Source organism: Hyperoodon ampullatus (genome assembly GCF_949752795.1).
Source record: "Hyperoodon ampullatus genome assembly, chromosome: X".
Taxonomy (NCBI): domain Eukaryota; kingdom Metazoa; phylum Chordata; class Mammalia; order Artiodactyla; family Ziphiidae; genus Hyperoodon; species Hyperoodon ampullatus.
The window spans coordinates 133,217,969-133,242,925 of record NC_136913.1 but is presented as its reverse complement, the minus strand read 5'-3'; the positions used below and the strand labels follow the sequence as shown (position 1 = coordinate 133,242,925).

Sequence of the window (24,957 nt, the reverse complement as noted above, 5' to 3'; positions counted from 1 at the left end):
CTTATTTTCTTCCACATTTCGTTTTTATGACTACTTTCCCCCTCCAGTGTGTTTGAATATTTGCTGTGCTACTTCTTTTTACCTTGCTTGTTTAAACATAGACTGTTCTACCTATTTTAGACCTTTTTCCACTAATATAATGTTGGCAACTTAAAGATCTCTCCACCTATACACAATATCATGTTCTAAATTAGTGGTTCTCAAGCTTTAACTTCCATATGAGTCACCTGGAGAGAGGGCTTTTAGTTAAAATACAAATTCCTGGGACTCATCCCAAGATTCCAATTCAATAATTCTGAGGAGGGGCCTATGAACTTTCATTTCTAAGTTTGGGCAGAGGGTACAAGTAGAAACTTCAGCTAAGATTTATGCACAGCCTTAGTTGGAGCAATTGGGTTCTTTCTTCTGAAATTTGTTAAATGTTGGTATGAGAGTTTACTCCACCTGGTCAGGAGCATAACTTTTCCTTAATTAAATATCTTTAGTTATTTTTACAATTTGACATGGAGTTCTGCAAAATAGCAAGCCCTGTGTTTGTGTTTGCTGCATTTGTGTAGTGGTAGACAAATGTTTCTACTATCAAGAGCTTTCCCTTGATTTTCCCCAGTCTTCCTACTCACATCCTCAGTCTCCTAAGATTGTATTGACTCACATTTTTATCTCAGCACTCCCTACAGTCATCCCACAGTTTTCTTATATCATTTATAGCTGTATAAAATTACGTTTTGATTCTTTCTTCACAATAGAATGTAAGCTTCATGAGGGTAAGGACGGTATCTGCCTTAGTCACTTAGAACAGCACTTGGCACACTCAATATTTTTGAGTGAATGGATGGATACGTGAAAAAAGAAGTATAACTAGCTAAGCTTCTTCTAAAGAAGAGCATACCTCAAGCCACACTTTATTTTTTCATGATCTTGGGAGTAAGAGCCTACAAAAGAAGTAGCAGGAAAGAAGGCCAGAGTTTCTGAGCACACCCAGGTGAAAGTACTGTTACCATTTCAAACAAACATGAAGAAGATGTAGGGAAACGGAAGAAAAATAAGTTACCTCTCCACACTTTTAGGAGTAAGAAAACATTCCTGAATTCTTATCCTCTGGAAAGGTGAATATCTGAACAAGGCTCACGTTCCCTCCAGTAAGAACTCCAAACTATCTACCTCACCTGGGTCAAAAGGCACCTGTAGCCTGGAGACAAATGAACTTTTTGATACTGTGATAATTGTAATAAAAACAATTGGTGCTGGGCTTTTTACACGATGAGCTAAGCAAGTGCCTAGAGACTGATATCTAAGAGCTCTAATGGTATGGATCTTCACTGATATATAGATGCAGGAGGCCAAATATTTAAATAATTTCAGCTCCAAACAGAGAAAATAAAACATGTGGAAAATGACAAAATTAATCAAACAATAGAAGAACAATCCTTGAGTTGAAAAAAAAAGTCTGCATATGAAATACAGCAGTTAAATGTAAGTGAGTGATAATAGACTGTCCGGGAATGGGTAACAACTTAAATAAGGATTCTTAAAAACAGAAGGTACATATTTCTAGGGAAACTCTAACGTCTAGAACTAAAAGTACCACGTCATCTATGAAAAATCAGACTTATGGATAGCAAAGGAATGAGTACAGAGAAATAAACACGTTCTAAAAGTCTTATCTGGGAAGGCATGAATTTAGAAGAGGGAGAAAAGTGAAACTATTCCAAATAAATAAGAAAATATTCTAAATAAAAATATTGGAGGAGCAGTGAATCCTAAGAGGGGAAAAAAAGTCATGTTTTCAAATAACAATGGAGGCACATGTGTCTGAAAGTTGCGTTAACCATTAATGAAATGGTAAAGCATATTAGAGCTCACAAATTAACAAAAGGAAAACTGAATAGCTTGATAAAATCAGCACACTTGGAAAAAGGAAAATAGGGAACAACAATGTCAATTAAATAATATGTTTATTAAATAATGTGTATTAAATAACGTAAGAAATTAAATAAAGTGTATGAAACATACAAAATGTGGATGATCTCAATTATCTCTTTAAAAGACAGATCGTATAAAATTGGTAAAAAGTAATTTAAGCATATGCTGTTTCCAAGAAAGAAGTAAAATAAAAATAAGTAGACAATAAGAGGCTGTGTGTGTTCATTCATTGAACAAATAATTTATGGAATGCTTACTATGGACCAAGCACTATTCCAGTTACTGGGGACACAGCACAAATTAAAACAAAATTTCTGCTTACATTCTCATAGTTGATGTAGGCAACAAACAAATAAATACATAGTATATTAGGTGGTGGTAAGTGCTAAGAAGAAAATTAGACCAGGGTAAAGGGAGAGAATGACAGAGTGAGAGTTTGAGGGAAAGCCTCATTGATAAAGTGACATTTCCACAGAAACCTTGTAACAGGGAAGAGCCAAATGTGACTACATGTTGGATCTGTTGCTTTAACCTTTGCTTTCCGCTGATTTGTTCACTAAAAGTATACTGTCTATACCTGATGGCCTGCCTCAGGGAGCACTGCCCCCTGCCCGAATGTTAAACCGAAGTACCTTTGTTCAGGGAAGCATCCTGACCCCACCCACCTGTGAATGGCCGCAAGAAAGAAGAAATTAACACATCCCCTCCCTGAGGCTGGCCATTCCAGGTGATATTTGCAAAACATAGCCTTTTTACTTTACTTCCTCATCTCCTCCCCCTCTCTGTGCTGTAAAAGAAACTGGCATCCAAACCCCAATAAGATGGTTATTTTGAGGCTCTAGTCTGTCATCTTCTCAGTCTGCCGGCTTTCTGAACAAAGTCGTATTCCTTGCCTCAACATCTCAACTCTGATTTCTTGGCCTGTCATGTGGTGAGCAGAGCGAGCTTGGACTTGGTAACAACCTGAATGAAGAACATAAGCAAAATATGCAGGTACCAGGGAAAGAGTGTTCAAAGTAGTGGGCACATCAAACACAAAGTACCCAAGCCATGGCAGATTTTGAGAACAGATATGACATTATTTGACTTATAGTTTAACAGAATCACTCTGGCCTTTCTGAGGAGATAGAATGTAGGGGATACAGTTATAGAAGCAGGAAGATCTGTTAGGAGGCTATTAAGGTAATATAAGTAAGAGATAATGTGAGCTTGGATAGGGTAGTAGCAGTGGAGGTAGTAAAAGAGGGTTAGATTTTATATATAATTTGAGTGGTATAGCCAAAAGAATTTTTTGATAGATTAGATGTGAGGTGTTAGAGAAAGAGTCACGGATGGACTGAACAACTAGAAAAATAGAGTTGTCACTTACCTAAATGGAGAACATTGGGCAGAAGTTTTGGAAGGAAGAAATGAAGACTTTGGTTTTAAATATGTGAAGCTTCAGATATCCATTAAACATCCAAGTGAATATAGCTGTTGACTGTTTACATCTAGAGTTGAGGAGAGAGTTCCAGGCTGGAGAAATAAATTATGGAGATGTCAAAATGCAAATATTTAAAATAATGGGATTAGATAAGATCACCTAGGGTGCAAGCATGGAAAAAAGAAAATGTCTGAGGTCTAAACCCTAACCTTAATTTTGAAATTGTCTTTCTACCATAAACAATTTAAAAGGTGGACAAATGCAGCTCAATAACAAAAAAACAAACAACCCAATCCAAAAATGGGCAGAAGATCTAAATAGACATTTTGCCAAAGAAGATATACAGATTGCCAACAAACACATGAAAGAATGCTCAATATAATTAATCATTAGAGAAATGCAAATCAAAACTACAAGGAGATATCATCTCACACCAGTCAGAATGGCCACCATCAAAAAATCTATAAACAATAAACACTGGAGAGGGTGTGGAGAAAAAGGAACACTCTTGCACTGCTCGTGGGAATGTAAATTGATACAGCCACTATGGAGAACAGTATGGAGGTTCCTTAAAAAACTAAAAATAGAACTACCATACAACCCAGCAATCCCACCACTGGGCATATACCCTGAGAAAACCATAATTCAAAAAGAGTCATGGGCTTCCCTGGTGGCGCAGTGGTTGAGAGTCCGCCTGCCGATGCGGGGGACACGGGTTCGTGCCCCGGTCTGGGAAGATCCCACATGCCGCGGAGCGGCTGGGCCCGTGAGCCATGGCCGCTGAGCCTGTGCGTCCGGAGCCTGTGCTCCGCAAGGGGAGAGGCCACAGCAGTGAGGGGCCCGCGTACCACAAAATAAAATAAAATAAAATAAAATAAAATAACTCCTTCGTAACCCTCTATATTCTTTAAAAAAAAAAAAAAAAAAAAGAGTCATGTACCAAAATGTTCATTGCAGCTCTATTTACAATAGCCAGGACATGGAAGCAACCTAAGTGTCCATCATCAGATGAATGGATAAAGAAGATGTGGCACATATATACAATGGAATATTACTCAGCCATAAAAAGAAAAAAATTTGAGTTATTTGTAGTGAGGTGAATGGACCTAGAGTCTGTCATACAGAGTGAAGTAAGTCAGAAAGAGAAAAACAAATACCGTATGCTAACACATATATATGGAATTTAAGGGGAAAAAAAAGGTCATAAAGAACCTAGGGGTAAGACGGGAATAAAGACACAGACCTACTAGAGAATGGACTTGAGGATATGGGGAGAGGGAAGGGTAAGCTGGGACAAAGTGAGAGACTGGCATGGACATATATACACTACCAAACGTAAAACAGATAGCTAGTGGGAAGCAGCCGCATAGAACAGGGAGATCAGCTCAGTGCTTTGTGACCACCTAGAGGGGTGGGATAGGGAGGGTGGGAGGGAGGGAGATGCAAGAGGGAAGAGATATGGGAACATATGTATATGTATAACTGATTCACTTTGTTATAAAGCAGAAACTAACACACCATTGTAAACCAATTATACGCCAATAAAGATGTTAAAAAAATAGGCAGACAAAATATATGCAATGACAGTTTTCAGACATTAGAAAGGAGGAGCAAAGATTGTGACCCCTGAGGGAAGAAAAACAAATGAGGTAGGCCCTATGATTGTTTTGTGTTTGGAGACAACTTCTGGACCATGGTGCTGACAGAAGAATCCCAAACAGAGCACATCTGTCTTTCTGAGTTAAGACAGAGAATTGAGTTTGAGGAGACTTGGAGTGCTGGGATTTTGGGGCTGGAGAACTGAGGAAGGGAGAACTAGTCAGAAAAAGATCCCCAAAAATCTTCATAGGGGTTTTCTTAAGTCTTTGGCTGAATATTAATCCATGCACATATAGGATGAAACCCCATTAAGAAAATTCAATAACAACTACCCAGAACTCACACAAAGCTGAGAACTATTTGAGTTCTGTCAAGCCAGAGTAATGATACCTCAGATAAATGTTGGGACATTCTGTAGAGACCCCAAGTGTCACACCTTACTAAATTAGTTATAAAGAAAATCAAAAAACCTTCCCTAGCAGAATTTAATAAATCTCAAAGAAATCACCTTGATACAAAAATAACAACTGTTCACCAAACTTTAGCACTCTAAAAAATAGACAACAAAGTCCATTGTCCAAAAATATTAATGCACATAGTATAGCATACAATGAAAAATTACCAGGCATGCAAATGTTACTCATACAAGGAGGAAAATGGTGGAATAGAAATAGATGCAGAAATGATAGAGATGATAGAGATGATGTAATCAGTAGACAAATACTTTAAACAAGTATTATAAATATTAAAATATGCTCAATAATTTAAAGAAAAACATGGACACAATGAAAACCACAATGAGATACCATTAATATACCTGTTTGAGTGGCTAAAAACATTTTTAAGTAACAATACCAAGTTAATAAGTAACAATACCAAGTTAATAAAGATTTAGAGCAGTTGGAACTCTGGTGGTTATATGATTTTATGCATTTGTCACAACACAAAGAATTATACATCAAAAAGTATAAATTTTACTTGGGTACATTAAAAATAAATTTTAAAAGATAATTGAAACAATAGCAATGTATTTTGAAATTATAACCTATAAAAACAATAACACAAAGAATGGAAGGACGAAAATGGAAGTATACTGTGGTAAGACTCTTATGCTGAACCTGAAAGTTTAATGTACTTGAAGACAAACACTGATTAGTCAAAGATGTATATTGTCAACCCTAGGGCAAATGGTAAAAAATAATAATAATAATAAATTAAGAGGTAAAGTTAATAAGCCAATAAAGGAGATGTATTGCAAATTTTTAAAAAATCCTCATCACCAAAGGCAAAAAAGAGAGAGAGACAAAAAGCAACAGATAATTGATGCAACAAATTGAAAACAAACAGCAAGAAAGTAGAATTACATCAACAGCATTAATTATTACATTAAATGTAAATGGCCTAAAAATTACAACAAAAAGAAATTGTCAGGTAAAATAAAAATATACATATATAAGAAACTATATGTGCATAAAAGAAAACAACCTTAAATATAAAGACATTGGTTAAAAGTAAAATACTATACAAAAGAAAGATCAAGTAGCTATACTAACATCAGATGATGTAGACTTCATAACAAGGTACATTTTCAGGTTGAACATGATACTACATAATGATAAAGGGGTCAATTCTCCAAGAAGACATAACAATCCTAAATGTATATGCACCTAAAAACAGAGACTGAATATACATAAAGCAAAATCTGACATAAATGAAAGGAGAAATAGATAAATTATAATTAGTGTTAGAAATGTCAACATACTTCTTTCAGTAATTGATAGAACATACAGACAGAATATTCGGAAGTATATGGAACACCTGAACAACACCAGTTACCAGTTTGATCCAACTTATATTTATATTTATAGAACATTCCATCCCCAAACAGCAAAATACACATTATTTCAACAACATGTGAAAGTATTCATAAAGAAGAACCATATGGTGGGCCATAAAATAAGTCCATATGGAGGGCCATAAAATAAGTCTCAATAAATTGAAAGAAATTGAAAGCATAGAGATCATTCTTTGACCAAAACAACATTAAATTACAAAACAATAATTTAAAGATATCTAGAAAAACTTCAGTTACTTGGATATGAATCAACACACTTCTAAATGACCCATGAGTCAAAGAAGATATTATAAAATATTTAGAACTGATTGATAAATGCAACACATCAAAATTCATAGGTCTACAGCTACAGCAGTACTTATTTGGAAATTTAAAACTTCAATGATTATATTAAAAAAGAAGAAAGGTCAAAAATCAACGATTTGGGGCAGGACTTCTGGAAATTCTGAGTGAGGACCCTGACAATTCCCCTAAAAAAAATTGGACAAAATTTTCAAAAGCTACCATAACAGAACTCTGTAAATTAGCCAAAGGCATAAAACAAATTGAGAAGAGTATATTCAAGAAAAATTGCTAAACCTCAGGAAGAACAATGGGAGTCAGGCATTTCAGGCTGGGGATACTCCCATACCCACCTCCATCTCCATGCCATGGTAATTCTCCAGAGATGAGGCAGGTCATAAGGAACAGCAGCTTCACTGCTGGAGGAAGTAGTTCTGATTTAGAACTGAACATGGAAAATTATCAGGGAAGTCCAATATAACAGCTAGCTTGAGATCTTGATACTGGCTGTGGCAAGCAAAGCAGCCAGAAATTTAATATGATTTTTTGGGAATATGACATCAAAAGCACAGGCAACAAAAGCAAAAACAGACAAGTGGGATTGCATCAAACCAAAAATCTTCTGCACAGCAAAGGAAACAATCAACAGAGTAAAGAGATGGGAGAAGTGGAATGGGAGAAAATATTTGCAAAACATACATCTGATAAGTGGTTAAAATCCAAAAAAATATAAGGAGCTCACTACTCAATAGCAAAAACACCCCAATAACCCAATTAAAAAATGGGCCACGAACCTGAAAAGACATTTCTCAAAAGAAGACATACAAATGGCCAACATTTGTTAGAATGCCTATTATCAAAATCACAAAAGATAACAAGTGTTGCAAGGATGTACAGAATGGGAACGCTTGTATATTGTTGGTGGTTATGTAAGTTGGCACAGCCATTATGGAAAACAATATGGAGGTTCCTCAAAAAATTAAACATAGAACTACCATATGATCCAGCAATACCACTCCTGGGATTTTATCTGAAGGAAATGAAATCACTAACTAAAAAGATACATATGAGTATATAAGTGGTGTTTAAATCCAGGAGAGTAGATGAGATCACCAAGAGAGTGAGTCTAGATAGAGAAGAGAAGAGGACTAAGAACTGAAACCTTAGGCACTCTAATATTTAGAGTTCAGGGAGATGAGGAAGAACCATTAAAGAACTTGGAGAAGGAGAGATCAATGCAGTAAGAAGAGAACTAGGAGAGTGTGGTGTGCTGGATGCCAGTAAAGAATGTGTTTCAAGAAAGAGAGTGTGTCAAACATCTTTTGTGCCTCATTTCACATTCTCCTGGACCACCTTTCGTTCAGGACAGTATTGCAGCTGCTGTATGCAGGGGTAGCTTGTTGCTACCTCATTCAGCTGTATCTCACACTATTGCTTTCTGCCTTGGGGCTTCTCTGCTACCACCAGATGGGACGGACATCTGCAGGAGCCTGCTCAGTGATTCTAGGTCATGAACAAACCTGCAAGTGCCAGTGAGTTAACACCTTCTAGGATTACCCTTGGTCAATGGGAGATGAAATCTGATGGATAAACACTCTTCTGTGTCTGGTGGAAAATTCTGAGGCACATTCCACACAGCACCAAAGAGAGTCCTCAGTGGGAATAATCCACAGTTGCCTTCAGTAGTAAACACATTAATAACATACCTTTGAATTGATGGTCCATCCCTACTTGGTTCATTCTTAGTCCCCTTCTCTTGTTTCCTGAATCACCTCCCCAAATAAACTACATGTAAGTCCTTGCCTCAGGCTCTGCTACGATTTGGGGGAGGAGGAACTAAGTCAGAGTGCATGATCAGGTGGGACAAATGCTGCTGATTGGGTGAATAAGATGAAGACTGAGAATTGACCATTAGATTTAGCAAGGTAGAATCATTGGTGACATTGACAAGAGTTATTTCAGTGGAAGGTAGGTTCAAAAGGCTGGCTGGAGTGGGTTCAAGAGGGAATACCCTATTTTCTCAATGATATGTGGCAAGGTCACAAGCTGGGAGTGGAAGTATGGAGGAAGTGGAGGTATTATGAAAGAGAAGTGTGAGATAGTCTTTTTTAAGAGTTGGAAAATAAACTGAAGGGAGAAATAAAGTAGAAATTGCCTGGTGCTACTGAGGGCCCACTTGAAATTTGTGATTGTGTGTTTTTCTCCAACTACATTCATCTGTTTAGATTAAAATGTGGAATAGGTAGTTATATTTAACTAAGATTCAGATTTTGTTAGGCTAGGGGTGTGCTAGGGGGAGAGAGGGTCAACGGTGTTGTGAAAAACCAGGGAATGTAAGCTGGCAAAAAGGACTTGAGGTGGGTGGTGACAAATTTAAAAATTGTGGGAGGGCTCAATTTTGGATGATGCTTGAGGATAATATGAGAGAAGGGCCAACACTAAAATTATCCTGATCTCTTTTCATGCAATGATTTTATCAAAGTTAGCAAATTAAATATACCATTATGTATTATATACAAGTCATGTCAAGATAAGTTCTCAGAATGTAAGAGGACACTATTAAATATTCTGAGACACAGGTATTAACTGAGACTGTCCTGGGCAAATTGGGACATAGTATGACTCTACTCATGTAGCCATTTTTATACTGTAAGAAGTAGATTGTAGTAGTTAAGAGCACAGTCTTCAGAGTCATGGTTCCTGAGTTTCAAACCAGGCACAGAAAGCCTAAGTAACTTACTAAAGATGCCTAGCACATGGTGGAGCCATCTATAAATCTTTTGGATGAAACTCATCAAGACTGGCTCCTCCATCTCATACTGTCTTGTGTGTTATTACAGTTATCTTCTGATTCTAAATTCAGTGTTGCTTCTGAACTTCAGGCTGTGCTCTAACCTCTTATGCAGTAATTACCCTTTTTCACCTTCTCAGGTCCAGTCTCCATTATGTTTATTTGAAGTTCTGTTGAAATAGATTTCAATGTCCCTACAATTAATGCCTATGGCTGACACCACAACCAAATTTGATCCTTCCTTTAGAACTACAGTCTGCTTTCTCATTTGGTCCACATGCTATTTTATGCAGCTCATCTTAGACTCTTGTGTTAATTGTTATCAGGCAAAGTACAAGCACCTTATTGGCAGTGTAGTTATTAGCAAGGAGGTTTTTGGATTATATTTCCAGGAAATCATAAACTACTGAAACATGGCCTCTAACGACTCAATTTTTCGTGATTGAGTATAGCTCATCACCTCTTAACTACCTGAAAGGTAACCCCTGCCTAAGGCAGGTCTAGATTATAAGTGCCCATCACTATACATTTAGGCCTCTTGCTTCCCACTAATTCCATGTCTCTCTACCTCCCGCTTAAAAGGGAGGCATTTCAAGATGAAATGAGGATATATTTACTAAATAGGTTTTTAAATTTAGCTTGTAATGTGACACATAGAAGCAGTTTGACCATGGCTTGTTTTTAATTTGTTAGCATGGCTCAATTAAGGATAAAGGAGTGCTTTGTTAAATAAATATATTTTCATATTTTAAAATAACTTTCAAATAAATACTTAAAAGTCATTGGCAAAAATTAATGATGAATTAAGAATGTGTATTATACTTTCAAAATAAGGAAGAAACAAGAAATCCATTCTATAAATGGTACAAAATTCCATTTTTACCAAATAAACAAGTAGCCAGATATATGACTCCTAGGAGAACAGAAGTGGCCCCCTCTGGAAATTCCTAATATCTGGAATGGAAAGGACAGGAATGGGTCTGGATACTCTGTTCCGGGGCCCTGGAGTTCAGGAAACATGTTCCTTGCAGTTATAGATCATTCTGGGGATACTAGATCCCCAAATAATCTACTTCCTCAAATAAGCCAAATCAGAAAGCCACTTCCCCCCTTTCTGGCTTCTATAGCAGTAGCTCCTCCTAATGGGCAGCCCTCCCTGCTGGCTTTTTATGCATACTGCCTTTCAGAAGAGATGTCCTTTTTTTGACCTCCTTCCCTCCAACCCCTGACAGACCCCAGGAATGGGATCTACAAGACCCATAGAAACCCTAGGCTAGTTCAGTTCTAAGGCCACATTGTAATTGACCAAGTATAAGAAGTCCAAATATCCCTTTGCTTTTATATTTCTTTTAATCCCTATCCCAGTGAGGGAAAGAGAAATAAAAGAATGACCTCTGTCCTCAACTCCTAATTTCTTTGATTGTCACTGAGGCCAAGTTTAGTTTAAAGGTACAGAAAACCTACACAAGTGTTCAGTCTCCATACATGTTATCAGGTAGTCACAACACCCAAATGATTGATGGATTAAAATTTTTTAAAAACGTTCATTATGTTGTTTTAGACATTCAGCCTCATGTATGTGTTGTACATTAATTCCCTCAAGTATAACATTCCTTTGTATTTGTGCAGAACCTTGTACATTAAAATATGCTTCTACTTTAATGACTCTCACAAAATCTCTAGGCTTTATTATCTTCGTTTTACAGATGAGGAAAGCAAAGATCCAGAGAGGGCACAGGGTAGAGAAAAGCAGCATAATATAAAGACAAAGACTTTGGCCTAGGAGTCAGCAGACCTGTATTCTCACATTCCTAACTTTGTCCCTAACTCACTGTGTGTTTATGAGTGAGTCGTTTCCCCTCTCTGAACCTCAGTATCTGAATTTATAAAACGAGGTGACTGAGCTTTCTCAACCCTGTTAGTGTATTATAAACACCTGGAAGCTTTTTAAAAAAGTCCATGCCTCCGCCTCACCTCCAAAGATCCTGATTTAATTGGTTTCAGGTTACTGTAATTTCCACACCACCAAGAAGCCAATCCAGGTAAAGCCACAAATCCAGTCTGGTATTTCTCTCTAAAGGAGAGAAACTTTATCATTTAGTATAAGATCCAAGTACTATGGGGACATGTCCTGGAAGGGAGTTTGAAAGGCTGAAAGTTTTAGAGTACATACTCTAACTCTGAACCTCTAGGGGAGAGCTCAAGGCTCTATCCAACTGTGAACCTCTAGGGGAGAGCTCAAGGCTCTATCCATCTCCCTCTCTCTCTCTCTCTCTCTCACACACACACACACAATCATTCCAGTGGAAGTGTTGTAGGAGTTTGAAAAAAAAAAGAATGTTGATATAAGTCAAGGACAAAAAGGAGTTTAAATATACAACAGAGCCAAGAGGTTAATAAAATGGAGTTTTGGATGAGAGAAACAAACTGATTACAGAGCTTTTTTCTTTCACATAGCTTTTCTTAACCTTTGTTTTTCTTTCTGGACCTACATACAGTATTACTTCACACTACTTTTTTCTCTTTTTCCTTCAGTATACCTTATGTATTACGATGGGCCTGGAGCCTTCTCCTTATTGGGAGGCCTTAACACCCATTGGAAGGGGATCCTTTAAAACTTTTACAGAGTAAAATTAAGCCAACTAATTTCTGATATTACAAAAATTAGTGTTCCTTTCCCTTTTAGTGTTTCTTTTTGTCACCCGAGTGGTAAGACTTTGAAGGCTAAGATTAAAGTGTGGACCTAGGAGAAAGGGGCCAAGGGAGTCATTCAGTCTCCCTTAGTTTAGGCCTTAGGACATAGGTTCAAAATGAGCCCTTAGGATGCATTTATGGGTACCTCATCTTATCACAATAGAATATACAGGTGACTTGAGGTTAAAGCCCTATATTAATAAAACTAGGGTGTTCGCCTGAAGGATTATCTCTGTTTTCTTTCCTTAGTGACTTGTCACAGCAGTGTTGATCAATTCTTCAAGGACTTGGGGGTTTCCTAATCCTTGTCATTTGTGTCTTTTATTATCAGAGACATGACCATTATCTAGTACAGTCAAAAGGATTGCTTTAATAGTTGGAGAATGACAACTTGTGTGTCAGGATTACCCCCTTCTTTTACAGGGAACTGGCCACCAAATATATGTGGGAGCAACATACATCACTTTGATTGTAATGACAGAAAGATCCCTAAACAATGAGCAATGTCAACTGCAAGGTGTCTTTCCTTGAAAGCTGTGAGTCTTGTTCATTTTAGCCTTTGAAAGCAGCAACAGTGCTTTAAGGGTCAAGATAAGGATATGGGCCTAGATTGTTACTCCTCTAGTTGAACTAGGAACTTCATTTCCATGCAGAAAGAAGTCCTTAAAAACAAGTCGGGGAATATATAGGTTTAGGAAGGCAAATTTAGTATGTTTCTGAGCACCACAATAAAGCCTTATATACTTTAAAAATTGTAGGTTATCTCTAACTCACTTTGAATGAAAGTGATTAAAGATGTAAGGGAAAAGCACCAGCCTAGTGTACCAGTTTAAGTTCATATGTCTCCCTTTATACGCACACTTGCCTTGCTGTCTGTAATGCTACCCCATTGCTGCTGAGGCTTAAGATGCCAAGGTACGTGCTTGGGCACCCACACATGCATTACCCAAAAGTGCAGGGGAGTTAATATTCCACAGGGAAGGTATTTGACTAATGAGATGGGAGATAGGAGTTGAATTCTTCCCCTTTCCTCACACAGATGGGCTGAGATACAGTATGGCCTATCATAAGAGATTGAGAAGTTAGCTTGTCATGAAACAGATTATTCTCCCTCCTTCCCTACCTCTTTTTCCTTGCTGCTACTTCCTTGGGATTTCACATAAGCTTTTGCTTCAAGCTCTATTTTCTAAGAAACTCAGACCAGGGAATCTGGCAACTAGGAAGTCTGGAATTGTCATAATTCCACCCTAACTTATAACTGTGTGACTCTGGGCAGGTTATTTTTCTCTCTTTGTGCATCTTTTCCTCCAACTATAAAACGTTGATGTTGGAATAGATGTTCTTTAAGTGTCTTTCTGGCTCTGAAATAATGCCTGTGTGAAGTAGGTGATGGGAAGAGGTAAGGTGGTATACTGACCAATGGACATCAGTGGATTACTTACATTTGAATCAGCAAAATGCACTCAATATAATCAATGAGCTTGAATGTTAACAGCTCCAACCAATCTCAAGTTCCAAACATAGATTTAGTTCTACTTTCTTCAGAAAGAAATTGAATTAGATTTCCTGGGCCCTTAAAGAGAAGGCCAAGTAAACTCTTAGCCTCTCTGGCAAAGTAAAAAAAATTCTCTACTGGCTCCATACCATAAGCTGATTGAGAAATGGTAACTGGCTGCAAACATGTTTTCAAAGGGAAAAGTGGAGAAGTGTGTAATGCCACCATCTTGGGAAGCAAGACAGCTAATAATATGATGTCTGTAATTATTGCTTCACTCCTAACATAGTAGCATGTTTGTTTCAACTCTTAGGCTGCAGGTGGACTGGAGTTAGGGACAGAATCATTCAACGTTTGAGGCTTGGTATACCACAAGGGTTTATATTATGCTCTGGACTTCTATACCTGACTCTGGACCATGGACTCTGGAGTCAGACAGCCTTGGTTCCAGCATTTACAAGCTTTGTTACCTTTGACAAGTCACTTAACCTCTCTGTACTTCAGTTTTCTCATTTGTAACATGGCAATCGTAATAGTACATACATTGCAGAGTTGCCGTGAGGATTAAATGAGCTAATATAGGTGATGTGCTTAAAATAGTGCTTAGCACATAGTAAGCATTATGTAAGTGCTCACTACATTTATTATAGCTATTGTGATGAGGAAAGATGGGCTGGAACAACAACAACAAAAAACTCTTGGCTAAAGCCATATGAAATGTATCAAGGGACCAATATGTGGAAAGCAGTAGATTTAGGGGGTAACAGATGATTTAACTGCAAAAAAATGCTAAGCAGGAAACACCCTCTAAATATTCCTGTTTATACAGTACATGACACAAAGTAGAAAAATAATGAAAACAGAGCCTCTCTGCAGGATTTAGAGTTCTTTCATATATATTTTAAATATACATGTGCAATACATTAAAATATATAGAGATGTGTGAATATATATTTACATATATATATGTAAATATATATATATATATCTCTCACAGAGGGGATACATATGCACACTCACATGTCCGTGCGCATACCCAAACAGGACCCATCTATACGTAAACCAGATGCAGTCCATATCAGGCCAACTTGGACACAAATGAGAGCCCTGATTCAGCAGATTGCAGACTGCAACTGCATTGGAGTAACCCTTCAGTTTCTTCTACCAAGTGTAAGGCCATTTAGAAATACACTGAGAAGAGCTCCTTTGGGTGTGTGGCAGGAGCCCAGGGCGCCTCTGGCAGTGCACAATTTGCCTGAGTAAGGACTGCAGGATTGAGATATGAGGAGCTATCAAGGAGGAGGGACTTGTGTTGTTTTGGGTCCTGAAACTAATAAGCAAACATCCATAGAATAAGTTTAGCTCCAGGAACAATGCACTAGTGTCAGAATCCTTACTTATCTCAGCTTTAAGCAAATTTCAGGCGGAAGCAAAGAGAAGTGTGTGTTGCTACTCATCACCATCCAGCTTGACCCAGAGAACCGGGCACAGCTTTTAGGGGTGGATAAGTTCAAAGGTCAATCAGGCAGACTTGTAACATAAAAAGAAGTTACTTAAGTGGAAGGACTTGAAAGCAACATAAGAGGTTACAGGTACTGGTTTGGGTTTATAAATGTTCCAAGAAGCCAAACCTTGTATATGGCACCATTTGCAGCAATATCATTAACATTATTAATAATCATCATAACATATTTATATATACAAAAATAGAGCAAAGCAATTCTAGAAGAGGAGGTGAAAGGGAAGGTGAGGGTCTCTGTGCAGCCCAAATGTCAGTACACTTCAGGGAGATTCAGAACCAACAAAGACTGAGTGGCACGTATTCCTATAGTATATAGCCAACAAGGGGACATGGATGTTCCCTTCTTCTTCCCCGTGTATGACTATACATTTCTCCCCACCTTTCCACCCTGTAATACATATCCATGCACACTTTAAAAGAGATGATGATATATAAAGCTAGAGTCTGGAGGTCTTAAACTAAGTTGGAGCACCTTGATTTCAAGCAAGTGCCCTCAATCTTTGAATTCTTTAGTGAATTTTGGCTTCACTTACAGAGGGAAACTGTATCTAATTCTTGCATCTTTCAGCAGCAGTCCTTAGGAGCCTGCTATCACCACTGCAGCCTTTTCCCATTGAAGGGGATTCACAGCACAAGCTCTTGGTATTTCTTAAAAGAGAAGTCAGTTCTCTGCATTATACATCTTTCATCTCAGTTTTCCACTGTTGCTGAAATTTAGCTTCTCAGGCAACTGCCACTGCAGACAAAGCCAGGAGCAAGCACAGTGTGCAGCAAAGGATAGGTGCAATGGTGAAGATACAACTTGATTAGGGCTTCCTTAAGCTTTTCTTTTGCACACTTGAGCTTCTACAAGGTGACAGAGCCAAAGGTGATGTCCACTGGGGGCAGCCTTGACACCTGAAAGTTAGCTACCCACTATGCCCCACATCAAGACCACCACACTAGCTTGGCATGATTCCTGAAAATTGAATGGGAATGGCTTTCTGTCATTGTTAATAGAGAATACTGAACCAAGAGTCACAAGACCTGTATGCCAGGTCCAACTCTATTAACTCAGTGTAGCCTTGGGCAGATCCCTTCCTATTTCCAGGCCTCAGTTTTCCCATCTGTAAAATAAGGGCATTGAACTAGATTAACAGTTAAGATCCTTCCAGCTCTAAAGTTTTATGACTTTTTATGTCCATTATTAAGGCCTGAGCCATGCAGTCTCAGGGCAGTTAGCTTCTAAGAGAGAACAGACCTCTGTAATATCCTTTGCTTTGTTCATTTAGCTATAAAGCACGTCTGCCTTTGGCACTTGGGTCAGACATACAAAGTTATGAGCATCCTGATTTACTATCCTACTCAGCATGCTAGTGGAATCTGTCAGTACTATAAGTTGATTATTGGGAAAGGGAGTAAAACTTCAACTAATTAAACCTGGAAATGTAAGACAAGTTTGCCTCATATGCTCATAAACTGGTGAGTGTGGTTATGAGTGCACACACACTATTGCTAGTGATAAGTTCATTACAGTAATCAATTTCCCTTAATAAAAATTAGTAAATAGTATAACATAGCAAAGTTTGGCGTCAAAGGAAACACCCATGGAAAAACAGCACTTTTTGACGTGTTAGAGAGAGAAAAAGGGACAGGTAGAAGGAGACAAAGATTAGATCAAACAAGACAGAAATACAGGCAGAGAAAGGATTAGTCTGAGAGAAAGGGAGGGAAGGAGAAGAAAGCAGAGAGAGAGAAAGAAAAGAGAGGAAAAGTAAAAGTAGAGAGGGTGAGAATGAAGTGGGAATGAGAACAGTACAGAGTAATGCAAGAAGAGGAGAAAATGAGAAAAAGACTAAAGACCAGAGGGGCGGTAAACAGAGAAGGGGTCAGATTCCCTGGAATACTGAACACTGTTCCACATGGACCTGTGAAAACCATCTAAGAAGAAAGCTTCCAAAGGCACTGTGGAAAGCAGAGTGACACTCAGAGCCTGCATCGAGAGGTATTACGTTGGGGAGCCCCTAAACCTCCACATTGCTGGCTCTGTCAGCCCTCAGTGTCCAAATCTCATGCTTATATATCACCTGAATATGCCATGACAGCCATAAGGGCTGAGATGGTGGGTGTTAAAAGACTGAAGAGGAGTGGGATAGATACTGTGAGAAAGAACAAGGCATCCTGCACCAAGATGTACTTGACCATTCCCCTGACACTGCAGGAACAAAATTGGTGAGCCCTAACTTTGGCTTGGCTACTTTACTCCTCCTCCCCTTCTTCAAAGATGAGGCCTATGCTTTATTGATGGGGCTTAGAAGGAGAAAGCACTGGATCCCTTTTGTGGGAAGGTCATACAGACTTCTCCTGGGCCTTGGGGAAGGGTGCACTACCAGAAGAGATTTTTCTGCACACAGTGTTGGTGTGCCTTTTACAGCGGCAGCCTGGTCGCCTAAGACTATCATAGCCCTGCTGGCACAGATGGAGGCATCCACGGGTAGGCAGGTAGCAGCACAGGCAGGGTAAGAAGAGGGAGATGAGGCTCATGGCTGCCCAGCGGACGAAGCAAGAGCCAGGCCCACAGGAGCAGGGCTCATCAGCGCAGTTGTCTTCATCATCAGTAGAACAGTGGTAGAAGAGGCCCTTAACACAGCAGAGGCAAGTGCCATAATCGAGGAGGCTCTCAGCAGAGCAAAGGCAACGCTGGTTGCACAGCCAGAAGGAGGGGAGAGGGCGAGCTGCCGTACAGAGGACACATTTGCAGCGCCCACACTCTTCACAGATGAAGAGGTGCTCACTGGGGTGCACTGCAGGTTGCTCAGCTTCTCCCTTCAGAGCACCATCAGCCTTTGGGTGGGCTCCTGTTCCAGGCTGGGTTCGGATGATGGACTGGCCTGAAGGTGAGGGCGTAATGCTGGCCAAGAGCCTTTGATCAGAGGCAGTGGTGCTATGGGACATTGAGCTGGCAATGCTAGATTGGCTCAGATGCTGAGGCAAGGGCTGCAATTGATGGCACTGGCTGAGACTGCGTGGGAGAGCAGTAGACATGGTAGCCAGGGACCAATCAGATTTGTGGGTTTGCACAATAAGGGAAGGGCTGGAGAGGGCCTGTTTACAGGGGACTGGAGGACGGTCCACATAATCATTGCTAGCGTGAGTAGAGCGCAGCTGTTCAATAGGTAGAATTTGTTGGAAATCATCTGTCACTGCGGCATCCATTTTGCCTTGATTCTTGAGTTCTGAGTGGTTTGGGGTCAGGGTGGCACTTATGGTGATAAAGAGCCCTTGTAGTTACATGGATCTTAGGGCACATCAGAAAATCCTAGGAGAGAGGGAATAGAAACAATAAATGAGAACACACAGGCATGAGTACTTTGCAGGGAACCAACAAACCTCAGGTCCTATCACCACCACTACCTTAAATCACTTTAGTCTTCATGTTACTCCTTTATTCTGTAATTGACCTCACCTACTTCTTTACAGGCAAGTCTGGTCATCTCATCCAGACTATAAAGCACATTGGGAGCAAAGATCTGATTATGGATTCCTGTAGTAGTCCACCAGATGACTAGGGTCACAGGAGCAGTTAGCTCATTAAGAGGTTTGCTAACCAAGAAATCTAGGCCTTCAGCATCAAAATTCTAATAAAAACAGAACCTAATTTCAAATGCAAAGGTCACTTCCTAAAGCAACGCTGATGTAAAAGAGAAAGCCTCAAAAGTCTTCCATGAGAAGTTGCATATATACATATACATATATATGTATGTATATATATATATGTTCTCAATCAAAATTTTCCTTTCAGTGAAATTTATAAGCATAAATAAACAGATGATAAAGGACAAGCGTGATTCAATGAATACAGGCAAGCAAGCAAGTTGCAATAATAGCAGAGATATGGCAGAGACACAAATGGCAGAAATTAGGCTATCTGTAGAATAATAGGAAAAAAGCCTTCCCAAGGGTGGAAGAAAGTCAAGACTAATCATCTTGCTGTTCTCCTCATTTTATAAGCTGCTTTAACTTATTGAGGAGGTAATTCTTTCTAAATGGCAGCATGGCTTCAGAATCAAACTTTTGTATACATAGGAATAACCTGGGGATAGGGGAACCCTGAGTTATTTCAAATATCACCTATAATTGTACTTTTTACCACCCTAAGTCAAGTCTATATTGATGGGATTTATGAGGCAGAATCTGCTTGGACTGCTTTTCTCTATCTTTACCTTATACAATAAACTGGCTTTCTTAAAGAGCAGCAATGTTTTTATACCAAATTTCAGATAAGTTGAATATCTAGAAAATATATGCTTGTGCCTTCATTGTACCACAGTCAGGAAGAGCTCGGTGGTCATTCCCTGAAGCATTTGATTGAGCCTAGTACTGATAACGGTGACCATGAGGAAAATATTTTCCCAACAGTAGATTACTGTATTGCACCACCTGGAAGACTGAACAGCAAAAAGAGGCGTGCATAAGGAAACTTAAACAAAAATCTAAGAGTCACCGTAGGGGCATTAGGACCTAGGAAACACTAGCATGAATAAAGTATATATTTGAAATCCATCAGACTTCAGGCCTCCTCAAAATAGATCGATTACTCACACTACCGTATGGGATGGAAAGCTTGAATGAGTAATAGAAAGGAACAAGTGAAAGCGGATAGTGCTTGATTAGATTTCCATAGGCAAGCAAACATGACACTGAAATGTGCCCAAAGTTCAATAGCAAGAAAAAAAAAAGACGTAGTTCATAAAGGACTCAGTGGCTAATAATATGATCAGACTCTGCCTTTCGAGGCTATATCCCCATGCAAACTTATTTAGTTGAATTTACATCTGTTCATTTTTTGAAAAGAAGATTTAATTTGGTTAAAAATAACTTTTCTGGCACATCACATCAAAGAACCAGTCTGACTATAATTTCACTTTTTAGCTACTTGTTTCAGTGTTATTTAATGCAGCACAAGAGAATGCAGATAAAGACTACGGAGATTCTAAGACTCAAACATGTAACCTTTGGCAAATCACTTACTTTGTTTGGGTCTCAGTTCCAGTATCTATATAATTATAGGAATGGATTAGGTGATTTTGAGGGACTCTTCCCTATTATGGTCTGTAATTATATAACTAAACAATTTGACAAAATAATTCTCTTCGTCCATACCTTCTGCATCTTCAGCCCTTGAGGGTAAACTGGGCAACATGTCCTTGTTTACTTGGATATTCAAAAGCAACATGTTTGTCTCTTTTATCTGCTTGGACTCACAATCCCCTGAAGACTTACACCTCTACCTTTGCTGTATCTTTGTTAAGACTCATAGTCCCAGCATTAGAGAGAAACAGGTAGTTTTCATCTGAACACCCAAATAAACAAGGACACATTGTTCAGCTGGTTTGCAGGGTATGTGGATGTAGGAGCTTTGGATTGGGAAGAACCTTTTAATAATTTTATAAGAAATGAATTTATTCCCCATTGATCAGATAAATAATGTGTGGGGCTCTTCAAGTCATGTACACTGTAAAAACAATAACGTACATGCTAGATGCATTTTAGACTCACTGATTTCCCAAAGGAAACTAGATTCAAAAATACTGGAAATTCGAAGGATCAATGACTCAAAGGAAGGCATACTAGGTCTTAATGTTACAGGAGATAATCATATGGGATCCGAAGGATGTCACTAGATATCTCAGGGACTTGCCCAGAAGGTTGAAAGCTATGCTTGGAGGAATCTAGGTCATAATACAAATAACTCAGAGCCACGAGGGGATCCTGTCTTGGCAGCAGAAGGGTATATGGTGTTTAGGTTGAGAAGGTGTATTTGGATATTGATTAGACTGCTGCAAGACTGAAGAGTTGAGATGCTTGGATGATTAAAGGAGGCTTTGGGCATCAGTCTGGGATGATGAAGTACTACCGTTTTGCTTATAGGTAAGGGGATTAACAGGATGAACTCAGAAGGTTTCTTCCTGCCCTGTAAAATCTTTACTAGAATGGACTGTGGAAGATCTGCAATATGGTGGGCAGTAGGACCTGGGTAAAATCAGGGTGTTGAGTAGGATAAAACAGGATTGAATGACAATAAATTGTTTGCCATTCCGGATGTGCTGACTCCGATCTGGCTAACAGGATGAACTGAAATAGATACTGTAGGGGAAGGTAAGAGGGGAAAAAAAGTTGAGAAACAAATAGACAAGAGACTGCTGCAGCACATAGATTAGACGAAAAACTACTACTGCAAGCATGTTTATGATTCAGAAATCCACTCATTAAAGGGCCATTCATTGTGAGCAGCAACAGTTAAGAAACTGACTGTGCTGCTGGTGAATTCCATATTCTATTAAGTGAGAGAGAGAATATACATATCATATATTATTAAATAGGAGCCAAGGTGATTACAAGTCTTGGCTGCACATTGATGGGATCTAGTGATTTCTGTCACGTAGTGCCTGTGCAGTAATGAATGATGCATTGTAAACCCACTCCCATCTCAATCCCTCTGGCCAGGTGCTCATAGCTTTCTCAACAGTTTTTCTGTAGCCCTGAAATTTGCTATGTTCAACCTAAACAGAAATTTCTTTTCTTATGCCAACTTAGGGACTAGAAGGTAAATCCATTCAAGAAATGCTGTTTGTTAATGAAAGAAAAATGTATTTTCTCCCTGGAACCTAAAATCTGCCATGTTGAGACTAAAGTTGAAAACTTTCCTATCTAAAGCCCTTCTATGCTAACACCTTAAGAGTGTTCTGATTTTTATGATAAATCCTTTCCGATACGGTATGACTCAATCTTGATCTCAAAGAAGGAGGGAGAAGAGAAGGAGAGCCTGGCTCCTGTTTTCTCCTAGTCCCATGGGTTCAATGCTGTTTTGTACCTTACTGTGTAACGGCTCTGGGGTGTGCTGCTTTTTTCTGTGCTCTGCTGTTATATACACTCGTTCTCAGAATAACTGAAAGCAAACATAGGGGGGATTTCTGCTATGGCTTTATGTGTTTTCTTAGTTCTACTGTTCCAAAGTCTGCTCTCTAAAAATTCCTCTCTGTGCAAAAGCATTTGCATCTCTATCAAAGCACTCCCCCCCTTACAAATACCAAGTTGTATATAGTTTACATTACTAACCTCTCAGCCACTGACTGGGCCTCCGTCCTACCACATACATCTTGTTGGAGCTGCCAGGTTCTCACCACATTTAACTCTTAACTTGTCACTTTGCTACCCTAGTCCTATTCATTACCTTCATAGTTTCATTAAGACTCAACAGCAGTTTATTTCAAACCAGAGAGTCTTGCAGTTTTAAGAGCCTGCATTTTTAAAGATATAGGTGTTTTAGTAATGAGCAATACAAGGAAAAATTGTAATATCAAATGAATTCACATACTTCTAATCCTGAAGAAAATGCTAGTTGTTCATTTAAGAAGTAGGAATCTTTCTTTAAACCCCAAATCCTTTTATAAGAGACAGGAAACTTAAGCTCTGTGTGACTGTGGGCAAGTGACTTCTGTTCCATCTGCAAAGTGAGGGGAGTATGAAAGGAAGGTTTTAAATCCCCTTCTTGTCCTGATGCTCTAAATTTTTATGCTGGGTTTGTTGGTTGCGTTCCTCTGCCTCAAAAGTCTTTCATGAAGAATTGGTGTCCTTTCCTTCAGGTTCCTTACTTCCTCACAACTCAACTTCTCAACTCTGAATCCAAGTCAGTCAGATCACTAACTAGATTGTTTCTCAGCTAGAGAGACCTAAAAACAGAACAAAAAAGCCAAAATGTATACAGTGTTACAATAAAGTCTTAGAAATGTTTATTTAGAGGTTTAGGGGACAAGATTAATACTTCCTTGTGGATAAAAAGCTAGCCTGTGCCTTCTTTGTATGTATGTATGAAGCTGATTTGTTGGGAACATCACTTAACACCTGGTATATCCAAATTCATGTGATAGCACATTATGTTACAGTGAGGTTTTAATGTACCCAGAAAAGCAACAATGGTTTGCATTTCAAAATAGATTTTCTGTCTGAGAGTTCAAGGTCTGTTTTCTGTTCATCCAACATGGTTTGCAGCATACAGAAACGAGTGGTAACTGTAATTACACGAATGGAAGGGAGTGTAAACCATTGCCCTAGGTCCTATCAGATGTCTGTTGGCTAACTAGACATGCTCACAGGTTCTCACTTTTGACAAAATTTCCATATGCCACACAGAGACATGTGCACACACACCCAGGCATGGATCCAGAGATTTCTAAATCACTGCTCTGACCCAATGTAAGTAGGGGGTTATGCCGTGTCAGCTTGCGCCATTTCTACCCAGGGCAAGGTGATGTGATGAAATCTGAACGATGCACAGCCCAGACTTGTGAGCCAATAGCAGACTAGCCGTACACTGACAGGATGCCCGCTGGGCAGCCAGACTGGCCTCAGCACGGGCTCTCCCTACGTTCTCAGCTTGGGTGGTTAGGCTGCGCTATAAGGGGCTTAGGCAAGCACCAAAATTCATTTAAAGGTCAACAGGCTAGAAATTACGTTGACATCTGGCTACAAAAGAGTTATTTTGAAGTTCTCCTTTGATTTAGAAATTTCCGATACGGATAGTTTTCTGCAAGAGCTGATTCATTTAAATCTCAGTTAAACGGTTTTCATTTTATTCTACCCATGCGCTTGCGCTTGTGCGCGTGCACAGACACGCGCGCGCTCTCAAACACACACACACACAGACACACACACACACACGATGACTGGAATGAATGGCAATCTGTGCATTTCATAGAAAGAATTCTGAGGTCCTTAGGAGCTAATCTCTAAGCTTACCTTGAAGAAAGGGCTTATCCATGCTGAGAAAAGCAGAAGAACTAATGCCCCATCTGGCTCAAAGGACCTCTTCTTCTCCTGAGTCTTTAGGTTTCTCCACCTCTCTTCGGAAAGTCTGAATGAAAACTCCTTCACTGGCAGTGGAGCCAGAAACAGAGATAGTTCTGTTTCAGTCTTTCTGACAGCAGAGAAAAGGGAAAGAAAAAAACAAACAAACAAACGGGGTGGGGAGGAGAGTCAGACTTGTAGTGGCAGATACTTTGTATGGATTTTACATGCAGATCTAAACCTTGATGCACGTATTCCCCAAAGAAAGCTCAGCAGGGTAAGTTGTTCACCTCCTCCTCCTCCTCTTCTTTCTCCTCCTCCTTCTCCTATTTCTCCTCCCCCTCCTCCTCCGCCTCTTTCTCCTCCCCCTTCTCCTCCTCCTTCTTTTTCCCCTCCTCCAGCGTTTTCCTTCCCCTTCTCTTCCCCTCCCCCTTCCCTCCTCCCCCCGCCTCCAATCTGACAGATGAACCGAAGCGCAGAAACTGCAGTTGTAGACACAGGGTATCTCAACAGAGCAATAGATACCGCTAGTGTGTGATTATTTATA

General features: G+C 39.3%; 1 protein-coding gene across 1 annotated transcript; it reads right to left on the bottom strand.

Moving 5' to 3' along the window:
- Positions 1-17,912: 17,912 nt before the first annotated feature.
- On the bottom strand, positions 17,913-18,779 carry SPRY3 (sprouty RTK signaling antagonist 3; the record flags this gene model as incomplete). The annotated part of the gene is made up of 1 exon (XM_079727494.1): positions 17,913-18,779. One exon carries the CDS (start codon positions 18,777-18,779, stop codon positions 17,913-17,915), a length of 867 nt encoding a protein of 288 aa, XP_079583620.1.
- Between the last annotated feature and the right edge of the window lie 6,178 nt (positions 18,780-24,957).